We start from the raw sequence: 19,863 nt of genomic DNA on the forward strand, positions 1-19,863 counted from the left end.
AATACTATTTTTTAAATACAGTTTGCAAAATGGAACATGTATCCTACTTTATACCTCGTATAAAAATGGTTCAATAATGTAAGACCTACATTTGTAAAACTCTCGGGGGAAATCTTTGTGCTCTTTCATTTAAACCATATTCTCAGATATGACACTTAAAGTATAGACAACAAAAGCAAAATTTAGCTAAACTTTATTGGATTAAAATTTTTGTGCATGCTGGGCTGTGGGGGTGCATGACTTTAATCTCAGCACTTAGGAGACAGAGGCAGGCAGATCTCTGTGAGTTCGAAGCCAGCCTGGTCTACAGATTGAGTGCCAGGATGGGCTCCAAAGCTACCAAAGCTACACAGAGAAACCCTGTTTCAAAACAAAACAAAACAAAAAACCCAAAATACCCCACAACAAACAAAAAGCCAAACAAACAAACTTTGTGCATCAGAGAACATTATAAAGTGAGAATTTGTAGAATGAGATAGTTCATGCTACAAATTATGCAAATCTGGAAAGTTTATTATCCATAGTATATTAAGAACTCCTGGGCTAGAGAGTGGTTCAAAGCACACACATGACAGATCATAACTATCTGTAGCTCCAGTTCCAAGAGAACCAGCACCATCATAAAGAGATACATACAAGCAAAATGAAGGTGAGGTTGTAATGACTTCGCTAAACCAAAGATAAATGTTAAGTGGTGTTTATTGGGGAATAGTTGCATAGAAAAATAAAAAGAACCATGGGAGCCTTTCCCTGCCCTTCCTGCCGAATTTGCTGACCCACCAGAAAGACCAAGGGAAGAAAAGCCACTCCTCTAGCTTTCCTCCTTCTGCTTCTCTCTGACTGAATCCACACCCAAATGTGTATGACCACTGTTACAGGTTCACAAACCAGACTCCTACAGCAAAACATCACACACACACACACACACACACACACACCCCTCCTAAGGGCCAAGGAGATGTGTCAGTAGTTAAGTACTTACTGAGCAGGTTTAAAGGCCTGCATTAGAATCCACAGAAATGTCAGGTGGTTGTGGCAACCTGCTTGTAATTCCAGTCTTTGTAGGTAGAGACAGACAGAATTCCCACATTGAGCTGGTTAGTGAGCTAGCCATATCAGCAGGCTCTGGGTTTGTTTGAGAGGCTGCTTTAGTGAATAACAAGAACAGTAGAGGATGATTCCCAGCAATAACCTCAGCCTGGCTTTGACATGCACTCAGCACACACATATGCACCCCACCCACATGTATGTTCGCAGACATGCATCAAACATTTGTGTGATACAGTATACACACATAGGGAAATGGGGGAAGGTAGAACAAACTGGTAAGCTGCAGAGATGATTTAGCAGTTAAGAACACTTGTTGCTCTTGCGGATGACCTGGATTTGATTTCAAGTATCTGAGAAAAGATGCCCTTTCAGAAATAGACTGCTGGTTGACATATCCATTTCTAGGTGCTTAGGATGTAGCTCAGTTGGTAGAGTGATGCTTAGTGTATATGAGACTCAGGATTGGAGTACTGGATAAACCAGATGTGGCGACACAGTCCTGTAGTACTTGGGAAGCAGAGGCAGGATGATCGGAAGTTCAAGATTATCCTTTGTCACAGTGAGTTTGAGGCCAGCTTTGACTTTATGAAAACATAAAATTAAAATGGGACTTTGCACAGAAAATATGCTCAGTGTCATTAGTCAGGAAAATACAATTTTGTTGTGAGACAGGTTCTATGTAGGCAAGACTGTCCTCTGACTTGATACATAGCCAAGGCTAAGCTGTTACTGCCACACCTAGCCAAAACATAATCTTGAACTACAGTGATAAAATACTTTATATACAATAAGCTAAGTATATCTAAGGCAGGTATATGACAATGTTAGGAGGAAATTTAACCCCTTCTACATTCTTCAAGAGATCTAATGGCACATCTGCTGTGGAAGGGCATTTCCTCAGAAATCTAAAAGTTGGTTTGCCATATGACCTAGAAGTCTCACTTCTAGGTATATTTTTAAAATCAGGTATTCAGATACTTTTATGCTGATATTTATTGCTGCATTACTTACTAGAGCCTAAAGGTAGAAACAAGACGTTCATCAAGAGATACAGTCTAAAGGAAAACTTGAAAAAAAAAAGAAACAGAGACAAGTATTCTCTGATTCCATTTACATGAACATTCTAGAATAGGAAAATCATTGTAGGCTGAAAGTAGATTACAGGCTTACTCTAGGTCCTGTAAGGTGAAAGGAGAATTTAATGGTTAAATAATTTATCTGAATTATGAAATGGTGTGTATTTGTACATGTATTCACAAATTTATGCAGACATGTGGGTCAAAGGTTGATGTGGGATGTAACCCTCAATTGCGTTGTCCACCTTCTTTTTTTGAAGTAGTCTCTTACTGAACTTAGAGTCACTCGGCTGTGTGAGCAGTGAGCTGGAGATGTGTGCCAGGCTGCCTCTCCAACACTGGGATTATAGACACACCTGGCTTTTTACAGCAGTGCCAGGGGTCTGAACACACAGCTTCATGCTTTCAAAGCTTACACTTTTCTGACTGAGCTATTTCTCTAACCCAAGAAATGTTTTAGAAATAGATAGTTAAAATGGCTGCTCAAAATCCTGAATAAAATTAATAATACTACGAGTTATACAGTTAAAAAGGTTAAAAGGGTAAATTTTATTTTAAACATGTTATATATCAAATAAGCTTGATATACATAATCTAAGTATCCACAATAAATGATATCTAATACAACAGGTTTCTCTAGATTTAGCAAGACTCCTTTTTCTTTCTTCTTTTTTTTGGGGGGGGGGGTGGATTTTTGTGACAGGGTTTTCTGTGTGGTATTGGAGCCTCTCCTGGCATTGGCTCTGCTGGGATTAAAGGCATGTACCACCACTGCCTGGCTAGATTTAGCAAGTCTCTTAGCTTCAAAAATATACACTGTTGGTGCTGGTAAGAGGGCTCAGAAGGCACAGAATGTCATCATAAAGACTGATGACTGCTTGACACAGAGAATCGACTCGTGAAAGTTGTCCTCTGGCCTCAAAATGCATGCTGTGGTCAAGCATGTATGTGTGTGTGCACGTGTATACTCATGCACACACACAAACACACAGTCATTAAATGTAAAAACATCATCTGTGAAAACAACCACTCTCAGAAGCAAGACTAGATGGGAGGAGGAAGGACCTGGCAGGAGTGGGGGGGGATCATGAAAGTGGGTCACAGACAGGTGAATGTGATCACAACAAATTACCTAGCTTACAATAAAAACAGTGGACCCTTACCCCTAAAGCAATAAGTTATACATTTTTAGTTTGGGTAATTGGGGTGGTGGCTCAGCCATTAAATGCAGTTGCTGCTCTTTTGGAGGACCCAAGGGTGATTCCCAGCACCCATGGTTGCTCACAGCTGGGATTTGGCACTGTTTTTGGCTTTTATGGGCACCACATACACATGGTGCATGTGTGTTCTTGAAGGCAAAACACTCACTGGCATAAAATAGAAAAATAAAACAAATGGTAAAAGTTACTAAAATATGCATTATGTAAATGTATAAAAACATAATGCCATTGCCATTAATATATGCTAATAACATTCAAAATTCACTGTCATACTGGATATAGAACGTAACATTAGAAGTGGTTCAGCAAAATATATGCTTAATCCCCAGAAGATTAAAAACGGGAAATTAAAATGAATCAATAACTAATAGTTATATTACATCTTAAACATGTGCCACACTCATGATGAAGCTAGTGTTGGAAAACAATATTTACCTACATTTTGAAGAGGACTAGCATAGCTTTTTAAACTACCTCTTTTTACTCCTGCTTGTGTTCTAATTGATTCTTCTTATGGCTTTCTAGAATTCTTTTCAGGTTTGCATATATGTAATGGAGGCATGACACATCGAGTATGCGATTGGCACATTCCTTATCTTTTATTTGCCCCACACCTCCATTTTACAGAAGAAGAGCCTGCAAGTCCAAGTCGAACAGGTGATTGACTCAACAAAGTCACCCTGCTGGTAGGGAAAGGCAAGATTTGAATCTCAAGCTATATGGTTTTAAACCTCCATGTAAGTTCAACTCTCAATCAGTAGACAGAAAAAAGTGATCAAAATCAGGACAGAAATTAGTGAAATGGGGTGTAAAAGAAGAGTGTTAAGGGTCAGTGAAGAAAATGTTCTCTTTTTGTGGCTTTATTTTTAGTTTGTGTGCCTGCAAGTCATTTTTGTGTGGGTATCCATATAGATTGGGACATCAGATCACTTAGAGCTCTCCCTATGTCTGTCTGTCTGTCTGTCTGTCTTTTACACACACACACACACACACACACACACACACACACACACACACACACACACACACACATTTTTCTATACTCTGGTTCCTTGGTGGGTAAAATGTCACTAATTCTGATCTCACAAATGTCACTACTTGAATAAAACCTTTATTAGGGTTCTCTTCTTCCATTGACTGCATTGTTATTTCTGTTCTCTGTTCTTATATTTGTAGACTATGGATTGATTGATTTATCAGTTGGATTTCTTATTACAGTGACCATTTCTTTTTTGTCATTAGTTGGTTTGGCCTGGCTCAAGAGGAGCTCTCATGTTTGCCAGGTTGGCCTCAAAACTGGCTATGTAGGATGATGTTGAACTCCCAGACCTCTCACCTCCACCCCACCCCCCGCCAGTGCTAGGATTGCATGTATTCACTACCACACCTGGTTTAAGCAGTGCTGGAGGGTAAACCTAGAGCTTCATGCAAGCATTTGGTCAATTGGGCTACATCCACAGTCCCCACAGATCACCTCTTAATTCATCTTTGCTTCCCTGTGCTGACTGTGAGCTGTGTCACTATCAGTGCTCTCATGTTTGCTTCAGTCCTCCTGAACAATCAATGTCTTTAAAATGTGGAGACAGTCAGAGCTTAGTTCCGGTAAGGCATGGTTAAAAATATGGGTACATTTGTAAATAAACTTAGTTCTGTTTCCACATCTCTTGGTGGAATCTGACTTCTGTTGGTACCTGAAATATGTTTAACAGCTAGCTGATTAGGAGAGTAGTGCCTAAATCTCTCACTTACTAAGCAAAATACAACCTCTTTGCCTCATTTCCTTCCTATGGATGAGAACATTTAGATTTTTTTTTTCTATTACATTTCCTAACGTTGATGCTTTTTCCAAATGTGGTAGCACACATCTAGTAATCCTAGTACTTGAGAGGTAGAGGCAGAAGGATCAGTTGTTCAGAGTCAGCCTTAGGTACATAGTGAATCTGAGGCTATTGTGTGTCTCAAAATTTGTGGGTTTTGTTGTGGTTTTTGTATATTTACAAGGAATTTGCAGCCTGTCTTAATTTTAAAACACTTTTACTACTCAAAAGTGAAAGCCATGCACATTAGGTTTTACTCCCTGTTTGTCTATTTCCCCCCTTCTCCCCTGGTATCTTAGTAGCTGGGGGGGGGGGGGGGGGGGGAGAAGAAGCTCTGACAAGCAGCTTAAAGGAGAAAAGATTTGTTGTGGATGACACTTTGAAGTAGTTTATCATACTACTTCAGTAGAAGTCAAGGTAGCAGGAGTGTGAATCAGCTGTTTACATTCTGATTGCATTCCAGCCTCAGTTCTCCATTTATCTAGTCTAGGATGCCTGCTAGAGAATGCTGCCACCTACAGTGGGTAGATCATCCTACTCAGTTTTTATAACCAAGATAATCTACCACAGGCATATCCTACCTATGTCCTGATGATCTAGATTCTGTCAAGCTGACAGCATTAGTCATCACATTTGTTTTCTGTCTCTGAATTTTAGCTTCAGTATTTTAGATGTTTTGTATACCTTGGAATCTCGAGAATCTTGTTGTAGGTATCCTTTTGTGTGGTTCCTTACATTAGCTTGTATCCAGATTCATTCAGGCAGCCATGTATATAGTTTCTTCATTTTTGTTGTTGCTTTGTTTTTCTTTTTTTCCTTTCTTTTTCTTTGTGAGGTGGGCACCGGGATAGGTCTAAGCCCTTCCCACTCTATCCAGTCGAACTCATCCCCACCTGTATTACATTCCTTGTTAAAGCTAAAATCCTATTGTGTAGACCAGTATTTTTTCTGTTCTTCTATTGACATTTGGGTTGTTTCTACCTATTAGCTATTGGGAACAACATTGTTCTTTTATGCTTTATTTTTGTATGTAAATTCTTAGAGTTACTAAGTAATATAGTAACTAATTGTTAATATTTGGGAAGCTAACAGCTCTGTAGCTGTACTACTTGACAGTCTAGGACTGCTGTAGACTTTCCATACTCATTAGTTTTGTTTGTTGGACACACCTGTTCATGTTGCTGTTCTAGCTTTTGAAACAGTCATTTCATGTCTACCTTGTGTCATCTATGGTTTTCCTTTAATAGCACCTCTTAGGTTTTTATTTGCTTGTTACATTAATACACACATACACATATGTATATAGACCAATGCTGTCAACTAGAGGGAATTTTGTGGCATACCAGCAATTGGAAAATGTATCCTTTCTGTGAGACTTTTACTGTTTTCTAAATAGTTCTTGGTTATACTGTTTACTTTATATTCTTCCATTCTAAGTTTATTCCTGAATTAAGAGGGCTGTTGAAGCTTTCTCTGTTGCCTGCTTCTGTGTTTCTCTCTGTTTTAGCCAGTGCCCTGGCTCCAGAATAATTTCTCATCTTGTATTTGTTCTACTGCTTTTGGATTTGTTTTGCTATTTGTTTCCTGAATTGCAAAGAAAACAAAATAACAATAAAAATTCTAGCAGATATATTGCATAATGTTTTATATCCACTTAACAGCTTCTAAAGATCAGTATTACTGCTGTGTGTGTGCTGTCACTCACCTTTAATCCCAGCCCTTAGGAGGCAGAAGCAGGTAGATCTCTGAGTTCAGGTCCACCCTGGAACAGGACAGCCAGGGCTACACAGTAAAACCCTGTCTCAAAAACAAAACAAAACAGACAAACAAAAGATCATTATTATTATTCTTAGTCTCCTTTTATTGCTGAAAAACAGACAAACAAGCAAAAAACACTTTGTCAGAGAAGTCATAACCCCTTGGAATTTTGCACAGGAATCTCTCCTAGTTTCTTACAAAGGAATCTAAAACTAGAATTCTCCTGTGAGGATCTGTTGAATAGAGTTTACTTCATTAGCTGTGTTGTTGTGTGAGACAAGGTATCACTGTAATCCAGGCTTTTCTGAACCTTGTGATCCTTCTCACTCTACCTCTGTGCAGATTTCAGGCATGACCCCATACCCATACTGCACCGTCTTTTGAGTGGAACATTTCTATGTCATTTCTTCCATCTGTTAGTGTGGCTCTGATTTGACTAAAGTACTTATTTAGGAAAAGAATCCTGAAACATTCAAGGTAAATTCTGCTACTGAAGTCTTAAAGTGCCTAGCATAGAGTTTTTACTGTACCCATAATAAACAGGAGGACACTGATTTGAAGAAAGGTTCTGTTAAATATATTTATGGAATTTGACATGGTTTTCAATGTCTTTCTAGTGATAAAGATGAAAAAGCTGCCACTCTTGCCTTAAAAGAAATTCTGCCTTTTCAGAGACTATCAAATAACTATTCTCATGTAGAACAATTATATCTATAATATACACATAAAGTTGTTGAACAGAATTGAAAACAACAGAGACTTTTTTCCAAGTCATTGTTAATGCTTTTTAGATTCATTTGCTTCTCATATGTATGAGTGTTTTGCCTGCATATATGTATGTGCACAATGTGTATGCCTGATACACTCTGAATTTAGAAGACAGCATCAGATCCTTTTGGACTGGAGTTACAGATGTTTGTGAGCCACCATGCCATGTGAGTGCTGGGAGCTGAACTGGGGTCCTCTGCAAGAGCATTAAGTGCTCCTAAGCACTGAGCTGTCTCTAGTCCCAGAGATTCTTTCTTAAGTTGTTAATATTTTTGATGGCTCTAAACAGCATGCTTTGTAGGTTGGGATTGGATTGGTGTGCCATTTCTGAACACTTTCCTCTATATAAAAATACTATATAATCATAGAAGACAACCAGTGTTCATTGTTTTTTAACTTTATGATGCTATGATAATATGGCTAGGAAAACCGACCTAAACAAGGACACATTTATTTTGGCTCTTGGTTTCAGAAATTTGGTGCGTGGTCACGTGTTTCTGGACCTGTTATGAGGCAGAGCATCATGTGGGTGTATGTGGTGCAGGAATCTTCTTCATCCTATGGAATCCCAGAAGTAGAAGTGGGCACAGGAAATAGTGATTTACTTCTATAGATAGCCTCAACCTACTAAACTAATAAGCTTTCAACACCTGAGCTGTTGGGGGACATTCCAAATCCAAAGTTTAACAAATGTCAACAAAAATTGTTTTCATGTATTAAACTATTCATTTTCTCTTACAGATATGCCAAGAGTTTAACAGTACCTGGGCATGGGAGATGGAGAAGAAAGGCTATCTTGAAATGAGTGTAGAGTGCAAACTAGCACTCTTAAAGGTAATGCATGATCATTAATTCTTCTTCTTTTTTTTTTTTTTAAGTTTCCTTTGACTCCTAAATTACAAAGTAAAGAAAACCAAGGGTCAGCAAGATAGTTTGGTGGGTAAAAGTACTTGCTACCAAATCTGACAGTCTGAGTTTGCATCCCTGGCACCTATATGGCAGAAAGAGAGTACGACTCTGGAAAGTTGTCCTCTGTCTTCACATGTGCACTGCAGAATGCAAGTGCATCCTCTGAATAAGTAAATAAATAAAAGTAACAAAATTTGAAATAAAAGGAAACTGCGTATGGATGTGCACATCCGTGATCTCAGTAATTGGGAGGCTGATTCAGGAAGATCCTTAATTTGAGGCCAGCCAGGGCTATTTCTTATATCCCAACAGAAAGGGGGGGGGAGGGATAGGGTGGACATTTTATGATTAGAAGAACAATAGGTTCTTTTGTTTTGTTTTTTTTTTTTTTTTTTTTTTTTTTTTTTTTTTTTTTTTTTTTTTTTTGGTGATAAAAAGTCTATTGTGGATTGAGGAGATGCTTTGCAGATAAAATCTTTGCCTGACAAGCATGGAGATCAGAGCTCAGATCTCCAGAACCCACTTAACACCCATGGTGTATCAGCCTACCTATGGTCCCACCCTTGAGAGGCAAGCTGGGTGGATGGTACACCAGGCAAAGCCTTGAGCTCTGGAATCAGTGATGGACCCTGTCTCTATAAGAAAAGAACAATCTAAGATGACATACCTCATGTTAACCACTAGCCTTCATGTGTGGGAACTCCCACACTCATGTAAAAAATGCATATGCACAGCACACACATAAAAGTCAATTCTTGTCTTTACTACTTTTAAGGATTGCCATTACAGTGTATCAAGTTTTAATTATTTTCGAATAGAATAGGGAAGTAGGTGTTTTGGTACTTTTATCATTTTTCAGCTGTCATCTTCATCAGTAACTATATGTCACAGGCTGGGTAGGTAAGAAAATAATAATAATAATAAAAATAATAAATAATTAATACATTTTTAAGTTCTCAATTTCCCAGATAAGGGCATGCAATTGTGTTGATAAAACCTTCGTGTAACAAAAAGTATTAAGTTAAAATGAGTCCTCTCAATCTCAACATGGGGCTACTTTCAAGTTTGAGGGTTTTTTTTTTTTCTGTTTCTTTATATTTTTAAAATTACTAATCAGTGACCAGCTAATATATGAAAAAGTGAGTCAGGTCTTCATTACTTTGAGTAATGCTTTATCAGTAGCATCCTTACACATAATACCTCAAGGTTTTTAGACATTTCTTTTTTTGTTTTTTGTTCATTGTTTTGTTTGTTTTAAGACAGGGTTTCTCTGTGTAGCCCTGGCTGTTCTGGAACTTACTCTATAAACCAGGCTGGCCTCAAACTCAGATTTGCCTACCTCTGCCTCCCAGAGTGCTGAAATTAAAGGTGTACACCACACCCCTCTAGCTAAGTGATTATTAATACACAACATCAGCATGTCTGTGAGATAAGATATGGTGAAGGAATAGCTGTTATTTTATTGTTAGGTGTTAGTTGCTCTTGTAGCTCACATGAAAAGTTTATAAGGTATATAGCAGACATTTTGAGGTACCTTGTTCACTTAGCATTTATAGTTGTAGTGGGTCCAAATTTGTCTTTGTTTTTTATTTGTTTGAACCTGAACCTCACTATTTTACAAAAACTTGTTTTAAACTCTTAGGCTCAAGCCGTTCTTCTCCTGCAGCCTTGAGAGGAAAGGAAAAATTAGGATTTTTAAAAATATCACCAAGAAACAAACAGTGTGACAATTTGCTAAGAAATCTTTACATGGGATGACAAATTGATACAACACTCCTACTGCTGGTTATAAATCCTGTGGAAATGAAATCAGCATTAAACCCATTTTTGTTCTCTACACTTGTGCACTACAGCTATAATCACAATATAATCACAATGAGCCTTACTAAATAAGAAATGCACGGTACATACATGTGTATGTACATCATGTGTATGATGGGTTGCTTTGTAGTCTTTTTTTTTTTTTTTTTTTAAACTGTTGGTACATAGCTCAGTGGGGTAAAAGCAACTACTCTCAAGTCTGAAGACATGAGTTCAATCCTGGGACCCACATGGTGGAAGGCGAGAACCTATTCCCACAAGTTGTCTTCTGAACTATACATGCAAGCTGTGTCAGGTGTAGCCCCACATACACATAAAGAAAATTTTTAAAAATTAATTTAAAAATTTTGAATCAGGAGGACATTATATTAAGTGTAGTAAGCCAGGCACAGAAAGAAATTACATATTATCACTTTAATGTAGAACTTTAAAGAGTCAGGGGTACAATGGTGGCTAGCCCTGGTCAGTGGGGTAGCAGTCAGATTGGAGAGATTTGGGGCAAACTTACTAAGTTTCAATTCGTTGGGTTGAAGATGATACTGGAATGTGATTGTAATTGCATAGTTGAAAATTGTTCATAGATTTTAAGTGTTCTCATCACAAAGTATGCTTAAATTAGCCATTCTACATTGTTTGTATATTACATCATATATATACACACATATATATGATTTTATTTGTCAGTTATATTAATAGTTTTTTTTAAAAGAACATTTAAATAGATTCATATACAGTGATATAATTGGAGCTTTTAAACTTACCATTTTAGCAATGTAATTTGATTTGTGTATTATTGATTGTGTTAAAACTCTACATGAATGTAAAATTAAAATGTTACCTTCAAATTTTCCTATTATGTTGATTATTTTAAGCAGATTCTACATAATACATTTAAAGAGTAGTACAAAATAAATGACCTGTGTGATCTCTCAGCTCTGTCCCTTAATCAGTCCTGAAAGTGTATCATATTTATTGGAGAAGTGTTTGGTCAGTATTTTAAGCCACAGTATAACTGTTTTTCAGTATCTCTGTGAGTGTCAGTTTGATGACAATCTTAAATTCAAGAATATAATTAATGAGGAGGATGCTGATACTATGCGTCTCCAACCAATTGGGCGAGACAAAGATGGCCTCATGTACTGGTACCAGTTGGATCAAGACCACAATGTCAGAATGTACATAGAAGAACAAGATGATCAGGATGGATCTTCTTGGAAATGCATTGTCAGGTACCTTTATTGGGATCTCTTTACATATTGCTTTCTTTGATCTCTTGTCTACTTCAGTGTGATCTATAAGGCCATAATGTTCTTTTTCTTAATGAAAATTGATAAATTTTCTATGGCATAGTGTCCATAGTGGGTAGTTAATATTTGCCAAATAAATTTAAAAAGCATTTCAATTCATATCAAGATATATAGTTTGTGCTCAAGATGTTATGATCTGAATATTTATGTATTAGTTATATGCAAGGAAGAAAATATTCTCAGATAAGAATATAACAAGAGAATTATTTGGTTCTCTCTTTTCAGTTTAACCAGTTTATCTGTAAATTTCTTTCTTGGGGGTCTGGATAACATTCTGCTTTTGTGTTACAGTTCTTAATCTTTTTTTATTTCTCATTTGTACTGACATTATACACTTTGAAATTGGGTTTTGTTTTTTTTTTTTTTTTTAAATAGATGAATGATACTGGACCTTTGCAGAGAATTTTTGTTTTTTTTAATTTTTGTCTTGCAATTTCATTATTTATTAGTATTTCATTGGTAGTCATATTATATGATAATTCTGGAAATATTAGTGAATGATAAAATAGGGAAAACTCAATATACACCTAAATCCTGGCTATAAATAGTTGCTTTGACATGAATCCTTCCCTGCTTTTTGCCCTGTTTTTGTTTTTAGCATATTTGTTTGTTTTTGTTTTGTTTTGTTTTTGTTTTTTTGAGACAGTGTTTCTCCGTATTGCTTTGGAGCCTTTTCTGAAAGTAGCTTTGTAGACCAGGCTGGCCTAGGACTCACAGAGATCCTCTGCCTCTGTCTCCTTAGTGCTGGGATTAAAGGCATGTACCATGACCATCTGGCTTTTAGCATATTTTTATTAATGATTACTAGTCCATTCATAGTATTCATTTTATTAGTAAATGTCAACTTTCATTGTCCATGAACAAGAATTCATGGGGTGTTATTAGCAGGTGATTAGCTAAGTCCCTAAACAAAGGTAAGTGACAAACTCCTAAAATAAAATTTATTCATTATTCTCTGTGAATATAGACACTTAGAAGGATTCTCTTCATGATGTTTTACTGCAAGGTACTGTTCCCCATAGCAGCTTTGTATTCTTCAAAAACATATTCTTTCCTGCTTTGTAACAGGAAAATATAACACAGAAAAATAACCATGTTTATTATTGCTCATGTTTTCTATACACTTAAAACAATTTCTCATGTACATCTTATTTTAGCTAATACTTGTATTTGAATCTGGGTTTATCTCCTTACCATCTATAGATAGATTCCTTCTTATCTCTTAACATTTTCTTTCCTTTGCTTCATTTAATTTCTGCTTATGTTTCTTTGTATTGCTATGCATGTGTGTTGTGTGTGTGTGTGTGAACACACCGAGTGCATTAATGTATTGGCTGGAGGCTGATGTTGGTAGTCTTCCTCAGTTGCTCTCCACCTTGTTCAATGAGGCATGGTCTCTCAGTTGAAGTCAGAACTCTGCAATATGGCTAGTGTGGCTTGACAGCTTGCTTCAGGGATCTCCTATCTCTGTTTCCTGAGTGCTGAGATTCCAGCTGGGTTGCCATACCCACTACACATTTGTGTGGATTCTGGCTGTAAAACTCTGGTCCTATTTTTTCCTGGCAAGTACTTTCCCCACTGAACCATCTTCCCAGGCTTATGTTAAGATAATAATACTTTCCCTACAAGCTGTTATGAGAACTATATGAAATATTAAACTAGGACCATATTGCATGCTCAGTAAACATTTGCTCTTTTCTTCCCTTTTTTTAAAGAGAGTATGTCACATTAAAAAGGTTTAAATTTCTTTTATTATTAGTGCATGTGTGCCACAGCTTACCTGTGAGGATCAGAGGACACTTTTGGGGAGTAGTTTCTCTTCTTTGACTTCTATGTAGTTTTTAGGGACTGAACTCAGGTCCTCAGGTTTGTGCTGCACACAGTGGTGTCATAAATCCCTGTTTCCCACCTTTTTAATTTCTCTTTTCTTATAACTTCCTAATTCCAATCACTAAGACGTATTTATCAACAGACGGTTAAAATTCTCAGTGTTTCTCATCCCTTTTCAGCCATGACTAGCTTTATTTCTAGTTGCTTCCAGCTTCAAAGAGCAAGAACCAGCTGCTAGGGATGTGGCAGTTCCTAGACTGCTTCTTTAGATATCCAGTCTCTTTAGAGTTGAGTCTTCAGCACTTACATAAACAAATCTGGGGGCACATTCTTGTACCCCTAGGTGGAAGCTGGAGGGTCAGAAATCCAGGCTATCCTTAGCTACATAGTAAATTTAAACCCAGCCTAGGCTACTAGAGACTTTGTCTCATAAATAAGATGAAAATCAAACAGAACCAGAACATCAAAACACAAAACTACACAAAAATTCCCTTTTCGTGTGTTAATATCTGTTCCTGGTCAACATCAAATGTTGTGTGTATGGTCAGTGTTCAAAAGCCAGTCCTCATAAAGAACACCTGAGTGGTCTTCTCATGTTAACAACAGGAATTTGTTTAGTGAGGTGTAGCAGGTTGTTTTTAACCTTCATGAATCTTTTTATAGCTGTTGTTTTTGGAGACCCAGCTCTCACTATGTATTCCTGGCTAGCCTTGAACTCACAGAGGTTGTCTGCCTCTGCCTCATCGTCAATGATGAGGTTAAAAGGCAGGTACCACCAGACCCCATGTATGTTATTCTTAATCAATGTGCTCAGGAACTCTGACCACATAAATGAAGGAATGCTTTGGACCATTGAGTTCAGTGACTCTTGTAGTGATACCTTTCTTGCACAAATAAAGCCTGTCTGAGAGATCCACAGCACACCTCACCTCCTGAGCATCTCAACAGAGCGGAGAGTGATTTCCTGTTTGTCCCTGTTTATATCCTGATTCTGCCCAGCTCTGTGACTTCTTGTCTGTCTGTACAGACCTCTAGACCTCTGTGGTAGCTAGTGGCAAGCTCCATTCTCTGACCCCCCCCCCCCCCAGACTGGCTTTATTTGTACAAGAAAGATATCACCACAGACTCTGATGTCCACTAAGCCAATTTTTAAACCCTTGGTGAACATGTACTCCTTTACTTTATTAGTCACACCTGTACAGTGGGCACCAAGCTAAGAAACTCAGGATGTGGGGTGATGAGTTGCTTAGTGGAGGATACTTGCATAGCATGTGTGAAGCCTTCAGTTTAACCAACACTAACAACATGCATTTTTCACATAATATGTAAAATTAACATATATTTGGTCCACAAAATAATGTGATCACTTGATCCTGATGAGGTCATATTTGGAATATCCCATACTTGAAGAGAAAAATATTTAGTAAATCAGCTCCTTATGGGAAGGACACTAATTGAATAGGAAGACTGTTAATTGACAGATGAAAATGGTTGACATAGAATAACTTAAGGAGATGGTTCTTTAAACACATAAAGGATTAATTTGGGGGGAAATCTGTGATGGGATTAAAGGGCTGAGATATTCATCATGGTACAGAACTGAGATCCAAAGAAAAAAGAGCATTTACTTTTATGTTACAGAGAAATGATTGCCTTGTGGCTGACAGATGCTGTCAGGGTGTTTTCTAATTAAACCTGGCCTATGTAAAGTGAGTTTTAAAAGAGACATTCACCTTCTTAGAAACTCAAGTAATAAGGAAAAGCAAGCAGTGTAAGCAGGATTTTGGCTTTTTTGTTTTTTTAGATCACACTTAGATTTTTTTCTTAACTAGAGAACATTATTTTTTACTAAGGAAATGAAAAGACTTGTTTACTTGAAACAATTTCTTTAAAGGAGTACTTTTCTCTTGTTTGAATAACATTTTTTACAAGATTTATTTATTTATGAAATGGGTGCTTTTGTCTGCATGAACATCTACACATCAGAATGGGGCATTAGAATTTATAAAACTACAGTTACAGACAGTTGTAAGCTGCCATGTGGGTGCTGGGAATTGGACTCAGACATGCATGCACACCTCATACCCACCTTTTAAAAAATTTACTATTGTATACCAGTGTCTACTTCTGCTTATTGCAGAATTAATATCAATATATGAGACCCATTAGAAGCAGTTAACACATACACATGTACATATTCCACATTGAAAATAATTTTATACTGATGAGAATTCAGGTACAAGTTGTTAAATTTTATTGAGGTAAAGTTTGTTAGCATTTGAACTTTTCCCCAAAGTGGTATTTATGTAGTTTAATTAAGTACTAGTGACAAATTTCAACAACACAACTATTAAAGCCCCTGTTGATGTTCTACTTGTTTCAATTTATATCAAACCAGAAGAGTATTTATTACAGTTGTTTCATCACTAGTTTAGACCTCAGAAAGGAGGATAAAAGCACATAAAATACTTTTTTTTTTTTACAATTTATCAAATGATACATAATACTATTTACCAAAGTATAATTTTTTTTTAAATAAATCTTTTTTAAAAATCTTCTTTCTTCCTTTCTTTAATTTTTAAATGTATTTATTTTTATTTTATACACATTGGTGTTTGTCTGCATGTGTATCCTTGTGAAGGTATTAGAACTCATGGAGCTGGAGTTACAGACCGTTGTAAGCTCCCATGTGGGTGCTGAGATTGAACCCGGGTCCTCTGGGACAGCAGCCAGTGCTCTTAACCACTGACCTATCTGTCCATCCCCAGTATATTTCTTTATGAAAGTAAAAGAACTTTAAAATATTGACTGACAAATGTGTTAGTAGGTCATCAGAGAGGAGGGAATTTTAGCATAGAGTTCTTAAGTAGACAAGACTCAATGGGGTGCCTCTTTAAAGTAAGAGGAACATATAGAAAGTATTCAGTTCCTAACTCTAGTACAGGGAAAAAAAAATTGATGTAGACGGTTGAATGTTTATTTTAACAAATGCAAATTCCCAATGAAAAAGCACAATTAGGCATGACTTTATCTCCACTAAAATGATTAAGTGAACAGCTGGAACTTACATCTCGCCTGCTAGAAATAATCGTACTGAAGCCACTTCAAATAACAGTTTGGTGATGTCTTTAAATGTTAATAGACTGTTATCTCATAGCATCAGTTTTATTCCTTTGTACTTACGTTAAAGACAAAAAGGCTTGTATAAGCATTTTCATTATATCTTTATTCTTTTGTTTGCTTTTGTATTTTGAAACTGGCCTGGAACCCATTATGTCAGCTGCCATACTTGGTATAGCCTCATTCTTCCTAACAGTATTCATCAGTGGATTACTATTAGCAGTAAAAAGGAATGATCTCATATGATGTGTGATTTGTGAAAGAAGTCAGAAGCACATACTTTTTGATTGCATTTGTTTTAAGTTTGGGTATTAATAAGACTAGTAAACTATGGTTATGATAATCAAAACTGTGGGTTACATGTACCCACAGTTTCAGTACTTAGGAAGCTGAGGCAGGAGGATCTTAAGATTCATGCTAACCTGATGCAATAAGTTCTAGGCCAGCTTGGGTTGCATAGTAAGACCCTGTCTCAATAACAAAAACACTATATTTCTTCTTGCTTTGGTGGTGGATACAGTAAAAAGGGACGTTAGGGAGTATTTTTGTGATACTAGTGGTATCTTGCTAATGATGGTATGTTAGTGTTTGGATATCCCACAACCACGCATATTCTGAACACTTGGTCTTTAGGTAGTGTTAATTATTTTTGGAAAATTATGGAATCTTTAAGAGATGGGGAAACTAGCCTGACAAAGTGAGTCAATGGGGGCTAGCACCTGAAGTTTGGTAGCCCTGACTGCCCCCTGATCTTACCACCATCTTTTCCCAGTCATAATGGGCTGCATCCCTTCAAACTAAACCATTTTTTACGTTGATTTTTGTCAGATATTGTTCACAGCACCAAGAAGAATTACTAATACTGTGAATGTCTTTGTCAAAGTAACTGAATTGAATGCTAAATGAGTTTATTTTAACCCTAGTATGGTGAAAAAGCCTGTAACCTCAACATTTCTCAGGCTGAGGTAGGAGAATCATAAATCTAAGGCCAGCCTGTAATACAGTTTTTCCTTTTCTCTTTTTTGTTTTGCTTTGTTTTTTGGTAAATTTCCTTTGCTGCTTAGAGTGGCATAAATAATTTAAATAGATATTTTTCAATAATAAGAACGTTCAGGAAATAACTCCTACAATATACTTCTCAGAACCCAGCATGACTCCAGAAAATAACACATGGGTAGAGGCATGCTACATATAGAATTATGCAGTAAAGGAAAGGAGTAACACTGTTTACATAATCCTTGCAATGAACAAACTGGTATAACGAATAGGAAATAAGATATTTGTGAAAAATAAATTATTTACAAGTAGTTGAATCTTATTTTTCTATAAAATTTATATATTATCTATTAGACGGTTATAGTTTATCCTCCTGCTGGGTGGTGGTACACACCTTTAATCCCAGCACTACAGGAAGCAGAGGTAGGCAGATTTCTGAGTTCCAGGACAGTCAGGACTACACAGACAAAGCTTGTCTCAAAAAAGACCCCCCCCCAAGAAAAAAATATACTGTGTATTGCTTATGTCTATAAATTATATACATACTCCCACACTTGATAGTTGTCATTTTAATAGCTAAGAGATGTCTACTGGTGGCAATTTTCTTTCTTTTTCGGTGAGACTAATTTGATATACTAAAGATAATTTAGTCTTTCATTTCTTGTTTGTGTGTGGAATCTGAAATGGAAAATAATCTAAAATCTCCAATTTCTTTTAACAACATGGTCCTTCAAGTGGAAAATTCCACCTCAGATCTCATGTGATAGTTGATGTCAAAAACAGGCATTCAGCATACAGTTTATTCAGCATCCTCAAGGAGGGATCAGACACCCTCTTAGTTCTCTTCAGCTTGGAGTTCTTCCTCACGTTGTCCAGTACAGTAACACCCACAGAAAGGAAAACATTTGTGCAGTCCAGATGCACCGGTGACAAGTTGCATGTCCCCCACAAGGCTAAGATCTACCTGGCTTTCACACTTGTTTTTAATTTTTGCTTTGGAATCTAAAATTAAAGCTCCCAGATACTGGGTCTATGAACAACAGGGATACGAGAAAGAAGTATTTATGTTTTTCTATGGCACAGAAGCTTAAGTTGCTAGAGCAGCTGGGCATTTGGGTACTGCACTGTCTAAAACCTGTGGTGTTGAATGAGGTCCAACAGAGGAACAAGGATGTACTGTGTCAATAAATGATGAAGGTAATAGAAAGCAGATAAATGATGCAGAAAACTTTAAATGATGGTCTTGCTCATGTACAGAACAAGGGATCCACCACTCATAATGGCCATCTGCCACTTGATGCTTTGCTGCTCAGTAAGTAAGTAAAGATCTGTCTTGACTCAGGGAATGCTCTGGGGACTGGTGATTCATTGATGGACTGATTACAGGAATGTAAGGAAAGACGAAGAATTAATGTTTGAAGATTTGAATTGACTAAAGATCTGATCACAGGATATCAGAGTTTCTTGGTAGACTTGTCCATGCCTTGATTATGATGATTTTAGCAGGACAAGTCTACCTACTGGGTAGTCTGTGCTCTCTAGCACATGCATAGAGTGTAAATCAACAGTGATGGGCCAAAGTTCAATTACTTACTGCTATATGAGTTCAGTGTAGTCTTAGACTAACAAGAATGCAAGGGTCACTAAAAACATCTCATTTGTTTTAAAAATAGTTTCCTTAAACAGTAGTTCACGCTCATATGACAAACCTGAACTGGAGGAGGACAATAGAACTTTATTATTCATTTTCAATGATTTTGCTCATTCTAGGTAAAATTCTCTACAAAACCCTCATTCATGCCATGTACTATACTGTAAAAGTAACTTCTTTGTTCCTTAGCTTAAGAATAAAGACTTTTTTTTTTTTTTTTTTTAAACCACATTAATAGCAGCTAACAGAATCATGAGTATGGAAAGTTTCCAGAAGGACTTTCCCCCTCCCTCCCTATCTCTTTCCCTCCGTCCCTCCCTCGTTTTTTGAGACAGGATTTCTCTCTGGCAGTTCTGGAATGCCATCTCCAGCCAGGCAGTCCTTGAACTCACAGAGATTTGCTTGCCTCTACCTCTAGAGTCCTGGGATTAAAAGCATGTGCCACCACTGCCTGGCCAAAAGGAGTTTCTTAAACTCAGGGCATGGTGACCCATGCCTGTAATTCTAGCACTTTAAAGATAAGAGGCAGGAAGAAATTCA

The 19,863-nt window shown here is 37.1% G+C and overlaps 1 protein-coding gene across 1 annotated transcript in view; it reads left to right on the top strand.

Moving 5' to 3' along the window:
- Rsf1 (remodeling and spacing factor 1) overlaps nucleotides 1-19,863 on the top strand; it is a 109,546-nt gene that overhangs the window by 47,405 nt on the left and 42,278 nt on the right. The window contains exons 3-4 of the mRNA XM_051192269.1: nucleotides 8,431-8,523; nucleotides 11,443-11,648. Of these exons, the coding sequence (XP_051048226.1) occupies nucleotides 8,431-8,523; nucleotides 11,443-11,648 (299 nt within the window). The remainder of the gene's footprint in view (nucleotides 1-8,430; nucleotides 8,524-11,442; nucleotides 11,649-19,863) is intronic.

Source organism: Phodopus roborovskii, unplaced genomic scaffold (genome assembly GCF_943737965.1).
Source record: "Phodopus roborovskii unplaced genomic scaffold, PHOROB, whole genome shotgun sequence".
NCBI lineage: Eukaryota > Metazoa > Chordata > Mammalia > Rodentia > Cricetidae > Phodopus > Phodopus roborovskii.